Below are 16,932 nucleotides of genomic sequence, written 5' to 3'. Positions count from 1 at the left end.
TCTATCTCCTTCCCTCTCCCTTCCTCTCTGAAATCAATAAAAAATATATATTAAAAAAAGTAAAAGAAATAGAAAAGACTTGCATAATTGAAATAATTCATAATGAACAGTGATAAGGAAAGAATGGTCAAGACCTTGGCTAACTGTCCTTCCTCTAAGGGGGTGGAGAGCTTTGCCCAGGCGCCTCAGGGGTTGCGATCAGCTTTGCAAACTGTATGTGAGGGAAGTGGTACTAGAAGCCGACCAGACGCAGTTCCCACAGACCTGAGCATCAGCACTTCAGACTTCCCTTTCGTCATGGCCCATTCTGATGGTGACTCAGCCAGCTGTGGTTTCAGTTTCAGAAACTTCTAGCTGGTTACGGGACTAGAGGACTCACCTCTTTTGTCTCTGTTGGGTCCACAGCCATAAAAATTCATAACAATTCAATGAAGGGATGTGTGTGAGTGTGTCTGTCCCTTTGCTCCAATTTAGTCCATTGCGGGCATGCACACTCTGATTTGATTTCTGTCCATAATTTTTTTCTGATGCTGATGATAAGTGGGAAGGGGCTTTGGGGACGTAGATTAAGTTACTGTTTAGGTCATTTTCTTCCTGCCATGGCTAATTATCTCTCTGCTTCTTCTCAGTTGCAGATCTGATCTCCTGAGCACTTCATCTTGTCTCCATCCTTGGGGCTCTGAGCCCAGCAGCTGGACCACTTTGTCCTTGGAATTTTGGGTGTCCTCTCTGTTCACCTTCCCTTTCCCCTTCTCCCTTTCCCCTGCTGAGAACTCCTGAAGACTGTAGGATTGTCATGGAGTCCAGGGAAATTTTGAGCAGCTCCCGGCAAAGGGGGGGCGAGTCGGATTTCCTGCCAGTCCCTTCGGCCAAGCCTCCAACTGCGCCAGGCTGTGCAGAACCTCTGCTGTCTGCGCCAGGGACTGGGAAGGGCATCCCAGGGGCCGGAGAGCGCATGGAGCCGGAAGAGGAGGATGAACTGGGCTCAGGGCGGGACGTGGATTCCAACTCCAATGCGGACAGCGAGAAGTGGGTGGCAGGAGATGGCCTGGAAGAACAGGAGTTCTCCATCAAGGAGGCGAACTTCACGGAGGGGAGTCTGAAGCTGAAGATTCAGACCACAAAGCGGGCGAAGAAACCCCCAAAGAATCTGGAGAACTACATATGCCCCCCTGAGATCAAGATCACCATCAAGCAGTCTGGGGACCAGAAGGTGTCTCGTGCGGGGAAAAACAGCAAAGCCACGAAAGAGGAGGACAGAAGCCACTCCAAGAAGAAGGTAGGGAGCCCTGTTTTGTAGGATTTCCATTTTTGCCATTTTATCCTCAACTTTTAGAGTCTGTTTGCTTATTACTAATTTGCATGAAGTCCTTATTTAACGTCATCAATAGGTTCTGCAACTTTAAGTGAAACTACGTGATATGATAAAACCAATGTTACTATAGACTAATTGATATATGGAAGAGTTAGGTTCCTATGGCATCTCATCCACGTTATAATGCAACAGTGTTGAACTAAATGTCTCCACTCCAGGACCTGCTAGGTTTCTGAATTACCAGTTTCCTCGATGGAATATTTAGGGCCTCTGGAAGAAATGCCCCTGACACCTGGGTGTAGTGTCCAATTACTATTATTTATTATTATATCTCCTACCCACCTGAAAAACAATAGCTACTAGAATTAGAAGTCTGGAGCAGTTCTATTTATTGCACAGCAGCCAATTGGCTGGGTCAGATCCGGCATAGCTATGACAACATTTTGAGGTTTTTCTTTTGCTTTACTATTTGTATCTGTTCTCATAGTCAGAGAGGGGGATGTTGAAAAATGCTGCTCAATCGGAACAGTCAAGAACCATTATAACCTTTTGGTTTCAATCACTGCTATGCATCTTTCTAACATAGGCGAGCCTTCCACCTGACTAAGGAAGCACCATCTTTGTGCTTGAGGCTCTTAGAGGGCTGAGAGATCATTATTCCAAAGCCAGAGCTGAGCATTAGAACTGGAGAAAGAAAAGGAGCAGCCAGCTGACCTGAATCTTTGTCCAACACATCATATACTTTTAAGATTGGGTCTTGAATGAACTTGGTTGGTTGTCATTTTCCTCCTAGAAGACAAACAGGGGTGTAGAAAGCAGCTCTCTAGGTGATTGGTGGTGTCATTTGGTCGGGGAAGACTGGGTCCAGGTTTCATTGTATTATTTTGCATCACAGGGGTTTGCTGTGACCTCTCTCACTGGAAGGGGTGTGGCACTCAGCCCTGACAGCAGGCTGCCCTAGTCCAGAAGTTTCTGATTCAGTCTTTGGGACTTGTGCATAGCGTGGCAAGGAGTCCTCCTGCTGACAGAGTTTTGGGGTTCTCGGTTGTAGGTATTAATCAGGCTTTGTAACTCTTTTCCCTGCATCTTATCATTTATCTGAGCGCTAGCCTTGATGGACTAGCTAAAAATGGCACATATAAAGGAACCTCTCTCCTTTGTAGCCCATAGATAATTTGTAGAGTTTCTGTTGCCAGTATTTGTGTGTGTGTGTGTGTGTGTGTGTGTGTGTGTGTGTGTGTGTGGTGTGTGTTTCTTTTTAGCTTTGGAGGCATCATTTTCAGTAAAACTACTAGGAATCATGTTCTTCGATTAGTGTAGGGCTTGCATCCTTCTTCACCTACTTGTTTTGCCTGATTTATTGCATTTAACATCTAAAGACTTGGACTAGAAGAGACTTTCTAGGGTGACCAGTGCCTCCCAGTTGGTTCAGACTCTCATAGTTTGAAAACTGAAAATCCTGCATTCAGGAATACCCTGCTGTCCTAGGCAAGCTGGAACAGTTGATCACCTTACTTTAACATTCAGAACACAAAGGAATCTTTTAAATTATCTTGCGTTTACACAGCATGGAGGTAGTGCTCTCCCTTTCCCTTCTCCATAGCACCTTTGCTGTGCTTTCTGCTTCTCTGTTATAAAAGCAACAATTATCTAGATGCACATGGAAACTTCTGAGGAATCTTACAAGCAAATACAACAGCTACACCAGGCTCCATGTAGAAAGTGAGGCTTATTTTTGGAGTTGGGTCTCTTCAGCTTTGAACATGAGTATCTTTGCCTCTGCTCATTGTGATGGCCAGTTCTTTGAGCGTTGTTGGATTTTTGTTTGGGCGGGCAGTCTGTGGTAACTTATTTTCCCTCCATTCCCATCATGGCCAGGATTTCAGCAGTTTTGGGTGTGCAAATTCAAATTTACTATCCTATAAATAGATACTTTATGCAGGTATTGTCTTCCCTAAAACCACAAGATTGTCCCCAAATATAGCCTTCTGCCTATTGGAATGCCCTAGAATAAAACTCTGGAATTTGTGACATGGGGATGATTACAAAGTTGAAATGTGCAATGGAACTCTGTTCTCATATCTGAAATTCTCAGGCTGGTCATTCTCACCCAGAAAGCTGGGTGTTCTTTGTGTGCTTTCTTGGAAAGAGAAATGAAGTCATTTACTTAAATATACAACTCACCAGGTCAGTGTTTCTAAGCCCATCAATTGGAAAGGGCAGAAAGAAGGGGGAGGGGCTGGAATTCCATGCATTATGCTCTAATGGGAATATCTGCAAAAATTTTAAATTGTTAGGAGCTTGTTTCATGCTGTACTTCTCTATCCTTCTTGCATTTATTGATGCTGAGAGCTGTTACTTTCCAGAAATGAATGAATAAAGTTACTTGTACTGAGTCTTAATCACTTGATAGATGATCGGAAACTTCTCTGATTTCGGTTGGGTTAGAATGTCAACTTGGTTACTCTTCAAGTTCCTGTTGTTTTGCAAACAGGGAGTAAACTGAAGCTAAGGTTGAGATGGAGAGGCGCACACTCAGCCTACTATTTGTATAGAAACGTTCAGTGTCATGGACATGCAGAATTTACTTATTTGTATGAATGGGAAGTATGTGATCAGTAAATTAGGGTAGGGAAAAGGATGAGAATGGCGTTTTCTAAGCAACAGGTCAATGTCTAACTCTAAAATCCAGTCTTCTGGAACTTTTGAATGAGGCAAGCCCCTGATTGAAGAAAGACACATGGGGTGGCCCTGAGACTCAGTCCTTCACAGGGAGCTAGGAAGGAGGCCCTGTTGACTTGATCCTTGAGCTGGTGGAGATGCCTAGTCAGGAGTCCCCTGACTATCTGTGCTGACTTAGAGCCGGGTCAGCCAACTGAAGTCCATGGGCCAAGTCCAGCCCCCTGCCTGTTGTGTACAGCCCACAAGCAAAGAATGGTTGGGGGGGATATCAACAAAAGAAGAAAAATCTTTCGCAACGTGAACATTTTATGGAATTCAAATTTCAGTGTCCATAAATAAACTTTTTTTTGGAAAAGAGCCACATCCATTTGTTTACATTTCGTCTGTGATCGCTTTTGCACCAGAACAGTAGAGTTGGGTGGGTGTGACAGAGACTGCGTGGCCCACAGAATGGAAGCGATTTGCTGTCTGGCCCTAACCAGACCAAAAAAAAGTGTTTGCTGACCCTTGGCTTGGGGAAAGGACATAGAATTTCAGGGTAACAGGATTTTCTTTCATTCTGTTTGGTTGTTAGTGATTTGGCCTCTAATTCTTTTTCTTTTTCTCTTCTGCAGACCAATTAATTTTGTTCAAGTCACTGTGCGACAGCCTTAGGCTAAGACAGCTTCTAGCAGATCCCACTGATTTTCTTTTTCATTGGTTTTTGTAAAAAGGATGCTCTGGAGGATAATGATAGCATCCCTTACATATTACTGTAAGGGTATCTCTGCTAGCTTACCTCTATTTCTACATGCTCTACTGCTTTGGGGTGAAGAGATGCATGTGTGGCATCCTCAAGAGCTTTATTCCGAATTTCAAACCTAGGACCAATCTTGCAAATTTAAGAGGCATTATGGATGTTCAGGCAACATGGCCACTGGTAGGATGCAAGGTGGGCCCCATGAAAATACCACCTCGTTGGCTCAACAATGCATGGACTTTTCTAATCAGGGAATGTTCACTTGCCTTCCACATAAAATTAGGATGGCAACTGCGATGCTACCTGGAAGAGGCTTTATGATGAATGGACTTATGTGAGGTGGAACAGCAGTGTTTGGTAAGAGGTATTGGATGAGAAGAAGGCTCAGAACATGCTTCAGGGCCTCAGGACTGTCCTTTGGACCAGTCCTGCTTTGCAGTTGGATTCCATACCTGCACCTGCTCTTTGTCACGGCACTAGCAATGTTGCCTCTTAGACTCACTCAGGAAAGTGATGTAATCACTTAAGCTTCCTCAGGTTCCCTTCTAGCTCACTCAGCGAGAACATCAGGGAGCATGAGAAGGTGTCTCTAGAAGCAGTTCAGGTACAACACATGAACAGAAAATGTTGTTAACAGCGACAGGTTTTTTAGAGACACTCCACTAGGCAGAGCTTAATCACGTTCCTCTTTCCTGAGGACTGTCAGTGGAGTCAGGGACATCTATCCCGGGTCAACAGCATGAGAAGGAGAGGAGAGTCCTTGGGCGGCTCCATACAGTGGCCCAGGGTAGGAGATGGGGTGTGACAATGCCGCACTGCTTTGTGACTTTGAAGCTAGAGTATGACCTGGCTGAATCCCCACTTTCCTCATCTGCAAAATAGAGATGATAATTCCCACATAATGTAACTCAGTTAGAGAGGTTAGGGGGGAAATGGGCAGTTTGTAAAGCACACATCATAATCAATAGTTTGATTTGCTGACCTGTTTCATTTGTCATGTAACAATCCTGCCAGGCAGATATTATTTACTTACAGATGAGGAAATGGAGGATCAGTTGCTATTATTTACTTACAGATGAGGAAATGGAGGCTCAGTTGCTTCCAAAGAGCAGGAGCAGCCAGAGTTGGCCTTTGAAGCCAGTTCCCATGGACTCTAAGCTAATACTGCTTCCCAGTCCTTACGTGACCACACACTGAGGGAAGCTGGAAGGCGAGGGCCTAGCAAGAGGGCATTTCTTCCACACTTTCTCACATTAGTGAGAGTGGCAGGATCATAACCTGGCATTCTGTCCTTACTTCCGAGTGTCTAGGATGCGTGAGAGGAATTTCAAAGCCTCATGAGTTAGTCTTTTTCCTTTATTGTACTTATCAATATTTACTTGCTTCTGACCAAAACACAACACCTTTTGTTTCTTTAGACTTAATTTTCCCTCTTCCCCAGCATCATCAGAGAACCTGTTTCCTCAGCATCAAGGACTTCTACCTTACATTCATCGGGCGTCTACCATGGTCTCAAAAACATGCTGGGGCTGCATTCCTAGCACCCCCACCTAGACCATCATCATATGTCTATGGCAAGACGCTTGTATTGTGTTCTGAGCTGTCATAACCTCTCTTAGGAAGTCTCATGGATCATACATGCATTTACTCTTTCTTTAAATAGCACCCTCTTTGTGTCAAACACACCAAGTATGGGCAGAAAAGAAGCCTTTTATGGTGAAGTCGATGGGAAACTGGGTTGGCATCAGGTTGCTGAGAGTGGTGAATATCAAATAAATATATGGGTTTGCCTTTAATTCTCTAAGTAATGAGAATGCTCAGCAGGCTTTGAACTGGGGAAAGGGAAGGACTGGGGGTCTGGGGAACAGGAAAGTGATGCAGGGCAGAGAAACTTAGAAGGGGAGCCTTAGGTAATGCAGATGTCAGCGAGGAGGTTCCCCCTCTTTCCTGTAGGATGCTGAGAGGTACCTTTCTCGCTTGATCCTCTGTGATTGGCATATCAGGTCGGTGAGGGGGCATGGGAGTGGGGGTCAGGCAGGGTTGAAGGGTAGCTCAGATTGCCTGACATCATCTCCTTTACTCTGGCAGGTGGTGCTGGGCACCCCACAGAGAGCCTCTACCCTCCTTATAGCCATCCGGGGTCGTTCAGGTGCCCTTCCCTCCCCACATTTTGCTCTGCATCTCCTCTGGTCACCCCTCGGGGCACTGCCTAGTTGAGGGCTGCCCCCTTTCTTCTTCTGGGGGTGCACATGTGGTGTTTTGAACTCTGAGAGCATGAGCTTCTTCCTCCATGGACCCTCCACATGACGAGGAAAGACAGGCCCCACCAGCGTTTCTTCTCAAGAGGCCACATTTCCCCTCTTGTTTAATTTTTATTTTCTCTTTACAGTTTTTTGTTTGCGTTTTTGTTTTTAAAGCAGCACATTCCTTTTGATTCCTCAGAGTGCCTGGAGCCTTTGCTCTCTGATAGGTTTCTCTATAGTGATGTTATGGCTAAAGCCAGGTGGAGGATGGTGGATGACTTTTTCCACAAAGAATTTGTCTCCACAGGGCAACAAGTGAGGTTTGACCTGAAGGTGTGGGGATTAGAACACGCAGCTTGGGGAGAGGAGCCCTGGGCACCGGCCCTGTCTCTGTTAGTAACCATTTCAGCAAGAATGCCTCACTTCCCTGCGTCTCAGTCTCTGCCTATTTTTTTTTTAAAGGAATGACAACAAAAATAGCTTTTGACCTCTGAAGCCTTATTTCTATTCTAAAAAATAGGAACTTTAAGTACATGGGGCAAGTCTTTCTCTTTAAGAAAACCAGTTGCTCTCAGTAGCATGTTTGACCTCTCTTTGGACCCACTGTTCCATCGTCAGATGGTTTCCTTTTTGACCCAACGTCAAAGGTCATGAATCATGGGTCGGAAGTTTCAGTGTTGAGCTTAAACAGACATGAGATTGACCAAACTTGCTTTCCATTAGGACGTTCTGAGGGTGTTCAGTCCCCCTCCCTCCATGCATGCTTCTTGTCCTCCCGTGTTGGGAATACTCTGGGGGTGTACAGCCATGTGCTGGCTCTTTTCTTCTTCGTTTGATGTTCCCTTGGTAGTCAGCTTCTTGGACTTCCCCAAGGAACAATTTGGGGTGAACTCCATGCTTTTGAAGATCAGTCTGGCAGAGGAACCAAGCAGGAAAACTGTCCTGCTCTGATAGAGAGTCTTTCATGCCCAGCGTGTTCCGATTCCCGGTGAGGAGTAAGGGATGTGTTAGAGAGAGACCTGCTGAGGGTGGACCTGAGCTCAGCTCCCGTGAGCCCAGGACCGGCTCTCCCTCTTCGGAGGCAGAGAACCTACACGGGATGCTGGGCTTCCTGTAACCCTAAGTAGGTCACTGAACCTCGCCAAACGGTTTCCTGATCATATGAAAACCAGCAATCACAGCAGCACCTCCCTGTTGGGGGTCTCCAGGGGATGAAGGTGCGTATTTCTCTGGGCCAGTCCTGCGTTAATCTTGCTCCTGGCCATGCTGAATTGTTTTAGCCGGTGGCAGTGCCAGCATCTTATCTCTGATGCCTGCTCGAGCATCTATTGAGAGAGTATGTCACTAATGCTTTGCTGTTTTGGGGTGGGGATTGCTGTGGGGATTTATTTAGAGATGGTTCAAAGGTCTTTCATCTCTGTGGTCACTTATCTGCCAAACCAGGGTGGCTGCTGAGCTCAAAGCATGACTCAAACTGAAAGTTTGAAACCAGTGTCATAAGAACCATCAAGTGGGGTTCAGGTGGCGCGCCTTCCACCCTGCCGTGTTTCCGGCCTCTGCAGAGTCTGCCCCTCCTGCACCATCACACTGCATCCACAGAGAGTCCGCTTAAAGCGGCATCACTGGCTGACCTGCCATTACATCCTTTTCCATTTTTAATAAAAGGCAAGAAAAACAATACTTCTTGCCCTTCTGTACCCTGTGCTTTGATTCTTCTGATTCCTAGAACTTTAAGTTCAAAACATCTCACCTTCAAAGTGCTGTGGGGCAGGATCTCCCAGGATGCCCCGCCTGCCTCACTTGCTCATGAAGACATTGGTGGCTTTTTGAAGTTGTGGGGCCTGGACACCAAGGCAGAGAGCACAGGGATGCGGAGGGCAGTCCTAGAGCCTGGGCCCAGGCCTTGGTTCAGGCTCCTGACTGATCACAGAGAGGAAATGAACAGCACAGCATGGAGGGGGCATTTTTTATCCACAATGAGCTAAACTTTCATGTTATAATTTGCACACACCCAACAGCTTTGGGGAAAGGGTTTAATCTTGGATGGTCTTTGGGGTGGAACTTGATTTGGAAGGCACTGGAAAGGCCCTGAGTACCCCCACACCGAGGAGGAACCAGTGGCCAGAAGGAGAGACTGCCAGAGGGCTGGAGTTCAGGAGAGCCAGGTCCTGGAGGCGTACAGACAGGAGCATGCAACATCCACTTGGACTGGCAGCGGTACCCAGTGCATTCAGGAGTCTGAATGATGGGCTGGTGGTGGAGCCGTGAGCCCTCCTTGTAAGCTGAGGCCCCTGTCTGCGTGTGTGGGAACACGGTCCACCAGAGCGCTGCGTGAAGGGCAGGCTTGGACCTCATCACTTCCAGGCCCTCCACTTTCCACACTGTCACAGTGGTCCTGTCTGTGAAGGCCAGGGGCCTCTCTGTACACCTGGGGTGTGTGTTTCTCTGACAGCCCGGGTTGGCTTCCTTTCCCCTGCCTGCCCCTCCTTCCCCAGCCCCACTTCCCTCAGCTCCCATCAGCCTGTGACCTCAGCAGGGGAACAATGGAGGCCTTTCTTTCCTCTGAAAAGTCCAGGCAGTTCCCACCTTGGTGCCTGGCCCGTGAGGCCATGTGATAATCATCATTAGTATCAAATGTAGGTGGCTTCAGTGTGTTTGCTAGACCTTGTTTATTGTGTTTTCCCCCAGATCTTCTTCTGTGCCTCCCACACGTTTCTAGCCAGTCCCGCAGCCCGGGGACTCAGAGGTGGGGGAGGGGTGGCCTACCAGGCCTTGCCCGCAAGAAGTAATCATTTGCAAAGATGAACTTGCCCAGGAGTGTGGGCAACCTTTTATGCTGGGCCAGTTAGTTCATTGGCTGAGTGCTGTCAAAGAGAACCCAGCTCAGGAGTTGAGCCATTTTAGCTGGAGAACCGGCTAAAAGAGTTGCTTCTCATGGGGGATCATGGATGTCGCTAAAGGGAATCTGTTTGTAGTGTGTAATGGGAATCTCCATGATTTCTCCGGCCCTGTCCTTTTGGAGAAGCAAGAAGGTGGAACCTGACTTATTGGGGGTGTGGCTCTTCCCTGAACCATCAGCTTCCTGAACGTCCTATTGGATTGCTGCCACTGAATAAGTGGCAGGTCGGTGTCCTGCTGGGCTTTAGGTGCTATTGGGTCACGAAGGAGGAAAAATGAGATTTTGGGTACAGGAAGGGTCTGAGATCTAGGATTAAATCCATTGGGGACACAGGCTAGGATCTGGCACTGGGTCAGAAGTCAGGGGAGGCTGACCACAGAAGCTGTGGGTCCAGAATCCTGGACTTTGCTGCAGGTCAGGAGAGCCTCTGAATATTTCCATGTCAGCATCCCTTTTACACCAACAGAAGACACCTTCCCACACCCCCCGTGGACAGTTATTTGGCTGCTGCTCCATGGCCCTTGGGGAGGGGACTGGCCATCTTTTGAGGAAGCCCTGGTTTTAGTAAAACTCCTCCTTCTGTTGTACTGAAAGTCTCCGAAAGCCTAAATATTTCCAGCTCCTGAAACCATTCCTTTGACTCCATGGTTTCCTAATGCCAAAACACCCTGGTTCCGGTGCTAGGAATACTTGTTTGTGAGTGTCCCTCCTACAGGCATAGGCGGGAAGGGCTCCCAGAGCAGAGTATAATACCAGGAGGTGTTCTGGCCCTGCAGAGCCTCAGTAGATTGTCACCTCCTCCGCTCTAAGCAGCGTATCTTTATTAACATGATCCCAGGCTATCCCAGTTCTCTGGCAACTTTCTCCTTGTTGGTGTATACTGAACTCAAGGTCAAGAAAACTCGCCAATTGAATATTGCCTCACGGTTCTTTTGCTGGTCCTAATCATCACATCCTGCCTACATTGGATTCTTTGGGGCAAGATGCAGGTGTCTGTGATATCCTCATGTCCATCTGTGCACACTTTGGTCAGAGGGTCTGGTTTGGGTCTGCAGAAGACACAGGAGGCACAGAAGTAAGGCAGCTTTGGATCTCGAAGTTCCTCTTCTGTGCTTCCTCTTTTTGGGCCCTCCCTAAATGGTCACTGTCTGGGAACCTGTCTTCTCATTCACATATTGGCCTCTCGGATCTACCTGAAAGGCTGTTAAAAGTGTGTGGTCAAAGGTAAATAAAGTTTGCTCTTCTCAGTTATGGAGGAAGCTCTCTGAGGACCGGAGTTATGTCTTTTAGTGTCAGATGCACCTACGTTATTTCCCCAGCCTGTTAAATAAGTCCTTGTTAGCTCCGTGCCGATGAAGATGGTTCTATGGGAAAACCCTCTATCAAAACGGCTTCTGCCCATCAGCCCTGCGTATTTCACGTTGGTTCCTTAGAAACATCGGAAACCTTTCATCCTGCAGCCTGCTTGGCTCCCATGCAGATACACAGCAGCAGCGCTGGCGGGTCTACGTTCTGCACGAATCGACAGTCGTACGGTGTGTTCAGCATAAGTGCTGGGTGGGGTCTAGAAAGATCTTATGAGGAGGAATTGATCTCAGGGCATTTACGGAAAACCCAGGGCAGTAACAAGAGTTCCAGACAGTGCAGAGCGTGGAGAATTGGTAGCAACCCTCACATCTGCCCGGCACCTTTACAGAACATTCACATGCGCCCAACGGCTGCCTCTTTCTGGTTTGTTCTTAGGACAGTCCAGTGAAGTAGCTGTTATTCCTCCCTGTTTTATAGACTGAGGAAGGGACATTGAGGTTTGTAGATGGCTTGCCCCAAGGTTACAACTAATTGTGGTAGGAGGTGGCTCAACACCTATCACACCTTCAGGTCTCCTGGTTTCCTGCAGCAGGAAGCGATCTCTGACAGGTGTGCTCTGCTCAGGCGAGTCCTGTGAAGCTCATCTGATGGTCCTGGCCGCACGACCCTGGCCTAGGCTGTGGGTGAACCTGCCGCTTCATCCCCGAGACCCAGAGCTCCTTTCTGGGCTGCCCACAGTGCTCTCCCTGCTGGCCAGCACTCAGCAGGCCACAGTGGCAGTGAGGTGTGGCGAGGAGTGACGGCCGGCCGGGGCAGCAGGATAATAGGCTCCCTGTGACTTAATCAGACGGAAAAGGTGGAATTCAGCAAAGGGCCCCCCAAAACCAGATCCCAGGAGCACTGCCTGGCCTGAGCCTTCAAGGAAAGCTGGTCACCCGGTGCCAGGCTCTGGGTCTGACCTGTTCTCCCTTTAGCAAGTGAATGGCTGTTTTCTCATATTTAACGAGGGGTTAGTATTGTCTCTCTTCCTTCCATGTTACCCTGAAGATGATGGGGGCAAACGGTTGTAAAGTGCTTCTGAAATGTTAGGAGAGCCATGGAAATACAGGGGGCTGTTCTGTAGAACCACCTACAGTCGATTCCTGACAAACTGTAGTCTCTGATTAAACTTTTCCCTCGCTTCTCCACCATCCCCTCATTCTCTGGCCTCTGCCATCACCTGCTTTGAATAAAGCCCCCGGACTTGGCTGTGACGAACAGCAGCTGCGGTTGGAGCGGTCAGCAGGCTGGTCCAGACACCCGCCACATGGTGTGCTTGCCCTTTGTGAAATTCTGGGGTGAGAGGTCAGCCCTCTGTGCCCATCTTTGTCACTTCTCAGCCGTCTGCGTCCTGGTGGCAGCGTGTTATCCCGGCGTCCTTCCCCTGCCCCCACCGCGCCCCCCGCTTCTCCTGGAGCCCAGGAAAAAACCATCTGCTGAGTTGGCTTTCAGAAGGTTTTTTTTTTTAAATACCAATTTCCCTTTGTTCCGAGGCAACCTCCAATCAGAGCTGGGGTCTGCGGGGTTTGGCGAAAGGCTGGTATTGTGTTTCGTGCTCCCTGAGGAAAGGTTGTCCACTTGCTTTTCTTTTTGATTCGATTCCTTGCCATTCTGCAGGGGAGTCGGAGGTTGCAGCTGCCACTGTCAGCTGCAAACGGGGGACCCCCTTGTTTAAGAACCTACATGTTAATCCTCTGCCAGAGGGAGAAGAAAAATAAAACAAAAACAAAACAGAAAAAAATGAAAACCATCTCTAACAAAAGTCTTCCTTCCTGCTCGTGTCTCATCCTGTAAGTCACACAGATCTGATGGTTTGCTTCAGCTCAGGCTTTCCTGTCCTTGAAGCGTTGTTGGAAGAGTCTGACTGTCCGGCCTCTTATGTTTTCTGATTTCTGCTGAAGAACATGACTTGCATATCAGAAACAAGGGAGAGTCATGCTCTTATGGAAAATGTAAATGACAGAGGACGGCAATTGGCTGTCAGGCTGCTTTCCCGAGCATAAGGACGACCATCATTTTGGTACTTAGAATAGCTGAGAGCCTTGCCAAGCACTGGACACATATTGTCTACTATATCCTTCCCTCAACCAGTGGAGATGTTATAATCCCCACTTTTTAAAAAAATCCTCACCTGAGGACATGCTTAGAGAGAAGCGAGAGAGAGAAAAACATTGATGTGAGAGAGAAACATTGATCAGTTGCCTTCTGTATGCACTCCAACTGGGGGATTGAACTGGAAACCTAGGTATGGGCCCTGATTGGGAATCCAACTGGGGACTTTTTGGTGCACAGGACGATGCTCAACCAACTGAGCCGCTCCAGCCAGGCTATCACCCCCATTTTACAGATGTGTAAAATGAGGCACAGAGACCTCCAGTTGCTCACCTGGGGTCTCAGAGTCAGGAAGCTGTAGTCCCAGCATGCCTATCCAACTCTGAGGCAGCTGGCTCAGAACTTAGAATGGGAGCCAGTGATCCTCACCCTCAGAGCCTACCTTCTAGAAGGCTTGCGGCCAAGGTGCTTTGTCAGTACTTCCATTTTTCTGTCTGTAAAACTGGAACCACAATAGCTAGATGCCAGGGATCCAGACAGACAGTTGGTCAAGTCTCGTGAAAGCCTGGGAAGACTTCTATCTCTGAGGTGAGTGCCTTTGCCCTCTTTTTCTGTCATATTCCACAAAATATCTGCCCAGCAGGTTCAGTTGGTCTCTGACAGACTCTCTAGTTATCCTCAACTTTGAGAGCAGAGTAGCCGGCTGGCCTCAGGCCTTGCGAGCTCCGCCCTCCCTGCACACACTCCTGTCTTCACTCAGGCCTTCCTAGGTGATGGAGCAGGAAAGGTGTGTTTGGCTCCTTGATGGTGATGAGAGGGAGGGTCAGCAAGTGAACACATGACGAATTCCATAAAATGTTGAAAATCTGTAAAGCTTTAAACATGCCACCTACTCCCTCTTCTCACTATTGGGCTGAGACTGGGACCCAGGGCATGGGGGAAACCTGAGGACTCCCCTAGAATGGAAAATAAAGTAAACACACACAACAGAAAGATAAAGGGGTGAATAGTTTTTCTTTTGCTTCCTCTTGAGGACACAGAATTTTCTTAGATAACTTAAAATAAGTGTATGTTGATTGTAATGTTTTTTTTAAAAATATATTTTTTTATTCATTTCAGAGAGGAAGGGAGAGAGAGAGAGGACAGAGAGAAACATCAATGATGAGAGAGAATCATTGATTGGCTGCCTCCTGCATGCCCCTCCACTAGGGACTGAGCCCTGAAACCTGACATGTGCCCTTGACCGGAATCGAACCCGAGACCCTTCAGTCCACAGGCCGACGCTCTATCTACTGAGCCAAACCAGCAAGGGCTGATTGTAATGTTTTAAAATATATTGTAAGTTCCAATAAATGTGGATTATAGGAAAAGTGACGTTACTGGGCAGTGTACTCAGCTTTGCTCCTGAAACCACCTGATAGAGTCCTTGCTCAGCACCTTCCTCTGAGTGAGGTAATTTTCACTAAATAGTCTCTCCTTTTTCTAATACAGTGCAGGTGTGAAAACAGGTCTCACCTGAAGCAATTGCAGAGCGAGAGAAGACAGCCTATAAACGCATTAGAATAGGTGAGGGATGTTGTAAGTCCATAGGCTGGTGGCAGCTGGGCAGGGGCAGACAGTGGCCTGGGTCAAGAAGAATTGCCCCTATGCTCATCTCTGCCAGCTGACTCAGGTGCACCGTGGGCTCCCCAGGGTTCCTCTGTAGAACTTGATTTCAACCAACACGGCAGAAATGGGGGAGCAGGAGGAGCAGGAAAGGGGAAATGAAATGTTTACTTCAGAACAGTGGACTCTGCTGGACCTGAGGAAGATGCCCTCACAGAGGGAGTCACAGAGCGAAGGTGAGCGGAACACAGGTGCCTCTGCGATGCTAATTGCCCCATCGATAGTGTTCTTTTCTTCTACATCATTACTCGCAAACTCATTCATTAATTTATGCAATCATTTAACCAAAGGTGTTTTCTTCAGTAACTGTGTAATAGGGCATGCCAGGCACTGTTGTGGAGATATAGCTGGGCATTGTTCCTTAAGGGTTCCACATGGGGTAATGTGGTCTGTCTGACATACAAGCTCCGTCAAAATAGGAACTGATACAGAAAAACAACTTCTTAGCACCTCAACTAGGAAGAAGGATGTCAGAATTCTAAAAAAATACCTTACAGTTGACTGGTTGACTTGATTGAGTGATAGGGACAGTCCGTGGTGACTTAAAAAGAAAGACAAGAAGCACCTTACAGCAGCACAGAATGAGATGTGACTTGAAGGCGTGCATTCTGGTAGACACGTGTGGCTTTAATCGATGGGCTGATCTTGGGATTTCATCGTAGAAAGAGGAAGAGAGAGAAGCAAGGTTGGCTGGAAACCTGAAAAATCATGTCTCACATTTTGGCAGAGGGAGCAGGATCCAGGAAAGCAGTGGGGGAGATGGAAGTGGAAAGGCCGAGTGTATTGGGGCAAATCAGGTGCAAGGGGGACGACCATGCGAAAGCTGGACAACTTAGTTATTTTCTTAAGCGCCACAAGAAAGAAATGCAGTCACTTATACCCAGGGGCAGAGGGAGGGGCAGCATCTGAGAGAAAGTTCTGCAAGGGGGTAAGAGAGCGGAAGCAGGGAAATCACCTACCAGTATGCTTACAGCTGAGTCAGCATGTTGATGTCTGGGGAAAGGAGCCCCCTCAAAAGGCTCCATCAGCCCAGGTGATGGAGCAACTGGCGAGACAGGGGGTCCTGGAGAAGCTTGGCCTGTGTTCCTGGACCCTCTTAAAAGTGCTTACTGCTCCACTCAAGCTCCTGGTGGCTTTCAGCTGGAATGGAAACTGCTGCTGATCCCTTTGAGAAGCAGCTCGCTGGACAGGTGTGCTTAGGGAGGGGCCGCTACAACATTGGTTCTCAGCCTTGGCAGCACATTAGAATAACCTGGGAATCTTTTTAAAATCCTGATTTCTGGGCTTCATCCTCCGGAAATTCTGTTTCTTTGTTATGGGGTGGGGCCACAACATTAGTAACAAAGAAACAGAATTTCCAGAGGATGAGGCCCAGAAATCAGGATTTTAAAAAGATTCCCAGGTGATTCTAATGTGCAGCCAAGGTTGAGAACCACTGCGCTACAGGCTGGACCAGCTGGGCCCTCTCTACCTCCAGGGAGGAGCAGGTGTTGGACTTCTGGGAGCCTGGCTTTCCTTCTGGCTTCAACCCTAAATGACCGCTGACCTTTGCTCCCAGTGTTAGGCCTGCAGCGGTTTCCTCTCCTTCTCGGCCTGATTGCGGGAGCTGGGTGGCTGCTTCTGCTCCTTGCGTTTACTGCAGGGAGATGATTGCTGGTCCCCGGGGCTTCTCTTTCAGAAGAGGACAGCCCAGCGGTGGGGGTTCAGCCTGCAGGGAGTAGAAGCCAAGAGCTGGAGGGGAGGACGAATATTGGGGGATGTGATCCAGGTCAACTCTCTGGAGCACCCGAGAGGGACCCCAGCACAGGTTCTTTTGTTGTCATGTTTCTCTGAGAAGTTTTAAGAAGGTGGAGCATTGTTGTGTGCACATATGCATGTGTTGTGCGTGTACAACCTCTGCAGAGGCAGATATTGTATGTGACATAATAGAGCCGAGAAATGGGGCCTCTGCCCTGACCACCCCCCCCCCCTTGTTCTTGAGGCCCCATCT

The 16,932-nt window shown here is 48.0% G+C and overlaps 1 protein-coding gene across 2 annotated transcripts in view; it reads left to right on the top strand.

Annotated features, from left to right (window-relative positions):
• Positions 1 to 634: 634 nt before the first annotated feature.
• LOC106696442 (SET-binding protein-like) overlaps positions 635 to 16,932 on the top strand; it is a 58,226-nt gene continuing 41,928 nt past the window's right edge. The window contains exons 1-2 of one of the 2 annotated variants that reach the window (XM_023750871.1): positions 635 to 1,279; positions 6,155 to 6,468. In XM_023750871.1, the coding sequence (XP_023606639.1) occupies positions 797 to 1,279; positions 6,155 to 6,160 (489 nt within the window). In that variant the 5' untranslated portion in view covers positions 635 to 796 and the 3' untranslated portion in view covers positions 6,161 to 6,468. Of the gene's footprint in view, positions 1,280 to 6,154; positions 6,469 to 16,932 lie in introns of those variants that run through there. The other variant, XM_023750870.1, reaches the window with a different exon arrangement.

The sequence above is a fragment of the Myotis lucifugus genome, unplaced genomic scaffold, assembly GCF_000147115.1.
Source record: "Myotis lucifugus unplaced genomic scaffold, Myoluc2.0 scaffold_16, whole genome shotgun sequence".
In the NCBI taxonomy this organism is placed as follows: domain Eukaryota; kingdom Metazoa; phylum Chordata; class Mammalia; order Chiroptera; family Vespertilionidae; genus Myotis; species Myotis lucifugus.
This window is presented reverse-complemented; position numbering and strand designations above follow the sequence as displayed.